Source organism: Acomys minous (genome assembly GCF_964271855.1).
Source record: "Acomys minous genome assembly, chromosome: 5".
In the NCBI taxonomy this organism is placed as follows: domain Eukaryota; kingdom Metazoa; phylum Chordata; class Mammalia; order Rodentia; family Muridae; genus Acomys; species Acomys minous.
The window spans coordinates 125440165-125447380 of NC_140494.1; the positions used below are offsets into that span (position 1 = coordinate 125440165).

The 7216-nt window shown below is 49.8% G+C and overlaps 1 protein-coding gene across 8 annotated transcripts in view; it reads left to right on the forward strand.

Moving 5' to 3' along the window:
• DAPK2 (death associated protein kinase 2) overlaps positions 1 to 7216 on the forward strand; it is a 124332-nt gene that overhangs the window by 67364 nt on the left and 49752 nt on the right. For 4 of the 8 annotated variants that reach the window (XM_084782381.1, XM_084782382.1, XM_084782384.1 and 1 more), the window contains one exon: positions 789 to 918. In XM_084782381.1, coding sequence (XP_084638507.1) covers positions 789 to 918 — 130 coding nt within the window. Of the gene's footprint in view, positions 1 to 788; positions 1011 to 7216 lie in introns of all 8 variants that reach the window. The other 4 variants (XM_084782378.1, XM_084782385.1, XM_084782379.1 and 1 more) reach the window with 1 other exon arrangement.

The window sequence follows — 7216 nt, forward strand, 5'->3', positions numbered from 1 at the left end:
TTGTATGCTAGGAACAATAGCATTAGCATCTTCTCCAAGTAAAATGTCAAGAATGTAATGCCCAAGTCGTGAAACCCCCAAAGACCACCAGGAGTCAGTCAGAAGCAAATCACACAGGGTCTCGTTTATTAGTCAAGCTCAGAGCCTGGACTGTCAGCCCCTTTGTTGGCCCCTAGTGGTAGGAGAACAGGGTTTTCTGAAGAAAAATACTGCAGGCAGGGGTGGGGTGGGGGTGGGTGGGGTGGGGGTGGGGTGGTGGGTGGGGGTGGGGGTGGTTTCCAAGCCATCTTCAAGCCTTGCTGTTACATAATAGGTCAGAGGGGTACAGAAGTGTTGCCCTTTAAGCTGATTGGCTGGGTGACCAGGGCTAAGCGAGTGGACCAGGGATAGACTGCAGGGGGGAATTTTTCGTTTGTTCTGGCCACTGTGACTTGTAACTCTGGTTGGCCCTGGGTGCATGTTCCTAGGAACAGTTGCTAGCTGTATATTTGTGTCTTTCCCTGGAAACTCTGGGCGTGGGGGGTGGGGTGGGAAGGCCGGGGGGGTCAAGTTTTCAGGCCCTGAACAGAAAATGGCTTTGGTTTGGTATCTACAAGACCTTGTGGGAATAGAAAATTCTAGTCCCTGCCCTACCTCAGTCACTGCATGTCAGCCTGACAGGGCCATTGCCCAGTGACATGCCTTTCTGTCTTGGTAAAATGACCTGGTGATTGTCTTGGTAGCTGGCTGTGAGGGTTACTTCTGTAGTGTCTACATCTTAGTTGTTTGTGTCTGTGTTCCCACCACAGTGGCCAGTTCGCCATCGTGAAGAAGTGCCGGGAGAAAAGCACAGGGCTAGAGTATGCAGCCAAGTTCATCAAGAAGAGGCAGAGCCGGGCCAGCCGTCGGGGTGTGTGCCGGGAGGAAATCGAGCGGGAGGTGAGCATCCTGCGGCAGGTGCTGCACCCCAACATCATCACGCTGCACGACGTCTATGAGAACCGCACCGACGTGGTGCTCATCCTTGAGCTGTGAGTCGGGCGCTGGGACCCATGATGAGGGAGGTGTGGGATAAGCAGCATGGACAGGCCACAGCAGTGGGAGCTCCAGTCCCAGGTCCCATGGACAGGCCACAGCAGTGAGGGCTCCAGCCCCAGGCCCCATGGACAGGCCACGGCAGTGGGAGCTCCAGCCCCAGGCCCCATGGACAGGCCACAGCAGTGGGAGCTCCAGCCCCAGGTCCCATGGACAGGCCACAGCAGTGGGAGCTCCAGCCCCAGGTCCCATGGACAGGCCACAGCAGTGGGAGCTCCAGCCCCAGGTCCCATGGACAGGCCACAGCAGTGGGAGCTCCAGCCCCAGGCCCCCAGGGCTAACAGCAGCCAGACCAAAGCTCAGCCCAGAGATGATGCAGTCAGTGTTAAGCAGTTTCCTTCTGCCTCACTTATCTCCACCCTCGTAAAACAGAGCCAAAGGAGGGGGCACGCTTACCGAATAGCAGAGGTAGCTAATAATGGCCCAGCTCTTGCTTCCATTGGATTTTGGAGACCAAAGAGAAGAAACCAGTGATTCTGGCTCATTTCTTGGCCAGAAGAGCATCCCTGAGGGTGAGCAGGAGCAGAGGGCAGCATGGGTAACAGAGGCTGTAATCGGGAGGATGGACATCCTACCAACTCTGCAGACTCCTTCTTTAGCTCCCCCCCCCACCCCGGGGGGGGGGGGAATCCACCACATTGGCACTGTGCTTAATACTTGCGTTATTACAGTATTAGCTGTTATTTAACCCATGAACTATCTCACTGGTCAGTAGCTGCTGTTTAAAGAGCCCAGCTATACGCCTGTCTTTGCAAGGTGTCTTGTGTTTGTCATGTTGCTCAGTCCTGTCCTTAAGGAGTCTTTAGTAACTCAGGGAGGTTATTTTATATTCACTCTGTGAATTTACCTTATTTCACCCTCATAGTGGTACAGTCACAGGGACTCTTAGCGTACCCATTTTACAGATCAGAGCACCAAGAAGTCAACATGCCACAGCTGGGAAATATCAAAAGCCGACACTGCCGTCTATGTAGCCGTGCACATGAGGCGCAGCCTTGTGATGGCCTGGTGGGAAGGACTTCCCAGTAGGTGGTGGAATTCAATTTAGTGACACCAAGACTCCAGCTTGGCTGGCCACTCTGATGTCCTCCTGAGTGTGACCCCATGCAATGGGCAAGTGGAATCTGGAGGGTAGTAGGGTCTGAGTCAGGCTGTGGCACAAGTCACAGTAGCCCCACCCACCCAGAATTCCTGGATTTTGTGACTGTGGGCAAAGTCGCCTGTGAACCAGGAAGTCTCTTTAACCTGCCTCCAGGTTGCGTGGACCACGTGACATTTGAGATTGCTCTGATCTGAGACTTATCTACACGATAAGCAAGATACGAATTTACCCAGCAAATGGGAATTTGCATCTTCTCACATTTGGTTCTTATATTAGTAACCTCAGTGTTTAACTGCATAGAATTGCCAACTTGGCTCTCCCCTTCTCTAGGGCCCAGTGTCCTCAGAGTTTCATCCCTGGACCTCCTTGCAAAATGAGCTAGTTACTGTGTGTGTGTCTCCATGACCCAGACAGGCCTGGTGAGGGCCTTCCTCTCTTTCTCCAGGGATGGTCAGTCATTGGCCACGTGGCATGCGCTAAGGCTGAGGGTCACTGCTGATTCCCAGAAGTTAGTGACAAGCCCATCTTCCTGGGAAGGCCAGAGTCACTTCTTTAATTGGCTATCTATTATCACCCGCCGTATCCCCAAAACCACAGGAACTGCAAAAAAAAAACCCAAACAAACAAACAAAAAAAACCACACACACACACACACACACAAAAAAAAAACCAAAACCAACAAAAACAACAACAACAAAAAAAACCACACCTGCAATCCTCTAGTCTAAACAGCCACTGGTATTTCTCTGTGGTTCCTCCCAACCTTTATCACTTTGTATATAATTTTATGATTTCCTGTTCTACTTTTTTCTCCAGCTAACAAAGAACCATATGTAGCCTTTCCCCCCCATTTAAATAACTTGTATTGTCTCTTATTAAATTATACACAGGTGTTTCTTTATTGCTGCACATTTGCTTATAATTTTCCATCTGCTACCCTTTCCAAATTTTCCTGATTAAAATCCTTTCTTCACAATGTTTCCCGCCCCTCCCTCCCATTTTTTTTTTTTTGAGTTAGTTATTTCAGCTGAATCTTCAGGAGTGGAGACATATAACGGTCTTGGTGACATCGTTTCCAGAGGGTACAGGGATACAGGGACAGGGCAGTGTTCTTTTCTTTTCTTTTCTTTCTTTCTTTTTCTTTTTCTTTTTTTTTTTTTTTTTGGCTTTTATCAAGACAGAGTTTCCCTGTGTAGCCCTGGCTGTCTTGGAATCACTTTGTAGACCTGGCTGGCCTCGAACTCACAGCGATCCACCTGCCTCTGCCTCCCGAGTGCTGGGATTAATGGTGTGCGCCACCACGCCTGGCAGGGCAGTGTTTCTATTTGCCCTCAGCCTTGGCAGCTGCAGGTCGTTTATTTTAAAACATGTGCCTTTCTATATTCATCATTATAGATACAAATCAGTTTTAATTGGCTTTTCTTCAACCGCTGGGAAAAAGGACCATTTTCCCCTGTTTGTGGAACCCCAGCATTTGGGGTGTAAGATGCTTCTGCCCTGTCTCCTCATGACCCCCCAGTACTTCTATGCTGTCATCTTGAGTGCAGGTGCACCATGGGTAATATCAGTCCCCACACAGGTTCTTCCGGGACTTGCTTTGCTTGTTGAGTTCTAGCAGTCCACAGTTTCTGTTTCCTCTTTTACTTCTAGTTTGCCTCCTTGTGTTTGGGCTGCCTGGCTGAGGAACACGGAGGGTTTATGAAATTAGAAAAGACTATGCTCAGACCATGCTTGCTCGGCTCTAAGGAGGACTTGCCAGGGGAGGAGGACTTCCCAGGGGAGGACTTTCTAAGGGAGGACTTTAGAAGATTTTTGCTTGGACGTGGTGACTCTTGTTCAGCTAGTCAGAAGTTTCTGGTATTCAGGCCCTCATTGGGCAGTAGGTTTGTCCAGTGAGAGGACATAAGTGTTAGTTTACACTTGTTCATTTTCAGAATTTACTTGTTTGTTTTTCGGTGTTTTTCTCAGATAGCTTCTCACTGATGTAGTCCAGGTTGGTCTAGACCTCCTGACACTCTCCGCTCAGCCAATTAAGTGCTGGGATGACAGATGTTTGCATTTATAGATGTGTGTCACCACATGTGTATAACATGTGTGTGCACATGCATGTGTTCAATATATGTACACGTGTGTGTGGAGGCCAGAGGAGGACATCCTGCGTCTTGCAATACCATTTTCTTCCTTGCTTCCTTGAAACAGGGTCTCTCCCTGAACCTGGAGCGGGGCTGGCAGCCAGCAGCCCTCACGGATCCTCCTGTTTCTGCCTCCCGCAGTGCTAGCTAGGGTACATGTGTGCATGGCAACACCTAGATTTTCACATGGGTGCTGAGGATTTGAACTCGGGTCCTTGTGTTTGTAGACCAGTCACCCTGACTGGCTGAGCCATTTCCCCATCCCCTCACTTGCAGTTTGGGTGGCTGAACTGACTCTAGTCCGAGTGTCCTCTTCAGCAGCTGTTGTCTGGTATGGTGCTTCCTTTACTTTCTGCTGAAGAGGCCAGTACAGGAAGACATGCCAAGCCCTGACTCCTGTTCCTTTCTGCTGTCTTTATCCCATCTCTGGCCTTCTTAGGAGCACCTGCTGCTGGTCACGGCAATTGAAGGGAGGATGAGGAAGGATTTGTTGTCTGTGTAAGTTGCCTTCTGTATAGCACTAAGACTACATTCAAACCCCAGTAGCTGAACTCACGCCATCTGTGGAGAATGCCACTCTGCAGCTCTAAATGCCTGGGGCCTCCTGGGTGCCAGGATTGCAGCAAGCGATGCCCTTGGCAGGTGCTCCCAGGCGATGCTGGTGTGATGCTAGCAGCTGGGGCAGCATAATTGTTCCATCATTGCCTATTTGGGTCATTTATACACAGAAGACCTCTGGAAAGTGTTTCTCCAGGTATAAGGTGTACCAACCTGCAGGAGCTAACCCTGAGAACACTATTACAGAGGGTAGGAGGCTAGACTCTCGACCTTTGCTCTTCATGTTAAACCTGGAGAGGTTTGATTTGGGGTGTGAGCTGAGGGAAACTTGGAAGGAGACGGCAAATGACCCAGGACAAGGTCGTAGAACTGAGAGGCTCTTGGTGAAAACTCTGTTGCCAGGCTTGTATGGACAGCATGAGTTCATGGCTTTTCACACGTTGGGCAGGTTTCTACCTTTGAGGTTTAATCCCCAGCTCAGTGTCTGTTTTATTTTATGTTATGTGTGTGGATGTTTATCTACCATATGCATACACATGTATGCCTGCGGAGGCTGGAAGAAGGCTTCAGCTTTCTGGGTACTGGAGTCATGGACAGTTGCTTGGCTGCCATATGAGTTCTAGGAATCAGACTTGGGTCCTGTGGAAGAGCAGCAGTTCTCTGAACCACTGAGCCATTTTTCCAGCCCTCACCAGTGCTGTATTTTTTTAAAAATTTATTTCCATTATTATTATTATTATTATTATTATTATTATTATTATTATTATTATTAGTTTTTGTTTTGTTTTTTGAGATAGGGTTTCTCTGTGTAGCCTTGGCTGTCCTGGACTCTCTTTGTAGACCAGGCTGGCCTTGAACTCACAGTGATCCACCAGTGTGCCACCATGCCCAGCCCATTAATTTTTTTATATAACTTTTTATGTGGCCGTGGCAGCCCTTGGAACTCTCTCTCCATTTAGTCAAGGATGGCCATGATCTACTGATCTTCCTGTCTCCACAAGTCCTGGAATTACAGACGTGTGCCCCCACACTGAGTTTCTGAAACATAGGTGCAAACCTACGCTTCCTGTGTGCTAGACAAGCATTGCACCAGTGAGTCACCGAACTTCCACTGAAAGGGGGCTCTGCGCACAAGGTGTTTCAGAAGCAATCTGATCTGTGTGGAGAGAGACATACATGGTGGAGCCCAGTGTGATGGTGGCTGCCTCTGCAGAGGCTTGTCAGAGGCAGTGTCTGGGTGACTTTGAGGTGTCCTCATTTCCTGAGTCACTTTGGCTTCACAGTGTAGAGAGAGCGAGGTAACAGGAACAAATGCTGGACTTGCACCCAGGTGAGGTGGCTTGAAATCCTGGTTCTGTCACTTACTAGCTGTGTCAGGGAAGAGCCACTTGCTCTCTTTGGCCTTCAGTTTCATCCAAAACAGGGATAGAGAGGTAATCTGCACTCCTCCAGGTGGATACGAGGGTCAAGTGAGAGAATATTCCAGAACGCATATTGTAGGAATGGTGACCTTTAAATAAAACCTTGGGACCTCCTCCATCACTGCACGCCTGCAGTGACACTGTACCTGGTGTTTACTTCAAGGACTTATCAAGGGAGGGCCTCCCAGCTCTGATTCAGCCTTGGGTCCGGATTCCTCCCAGCCTGAAGGTGGCCAGGAGACATTGTTCTCATTCTTGTTTCAAGGGAAAAAAAAAAAGCTGACATCCGGGAACTTGCACAGAGCCCATCCCAAGGTTAAGGTCATGGAAGGATTGGGCCTCCAGCCTAGCCTTTTTGGGGGACAGACTCAAGGTGTCCCTCACAGCAACTGTGAGGTTCCAGTGCCTGCCCCAAGTCAGGGTGGGGACAGGATGCTGGATGATGTCACCGTGAGACAGAAAATGCTGTGCTGGACTGTTCTCCAGGACCTAATCAGCTCTAAGGGTCACGCCCAGCCCACTTGGAGCACAGAGGTCGGGCAGCATAAACAGTGAATGAGGAAAAGAAGCAGAAAGGAAAGGAAAGGCCATGAGTGCTCCTAGGTACGGTGGAAGAGAGAGTTTATTATAGACATGTGGGGGAGCAGAGCCAGAGGTGGGCACATCTGGGAGAGTCCAGAGCGGCCATGGCCCCAGAACCATGTGAGGACAAGGGGAAGAGAAGGGAGAGAGGGGAACCAAGTTAGTTCAGCAGCCAGGAGCCCAAAGGAACAAGAGGATAGTGGGCAACCAAATGTCTGGGCGGGAAGGGTAGCCCCGCCCCTGGGCTGGTGAAAGTTCAGGATAGAGGCCAGAGTATGCCAGCCCTACCCTGTAACAGGTAGGGACTGAGGGATGCTGGGAAAACCTGGAGGCCAGGTCTACTTTGA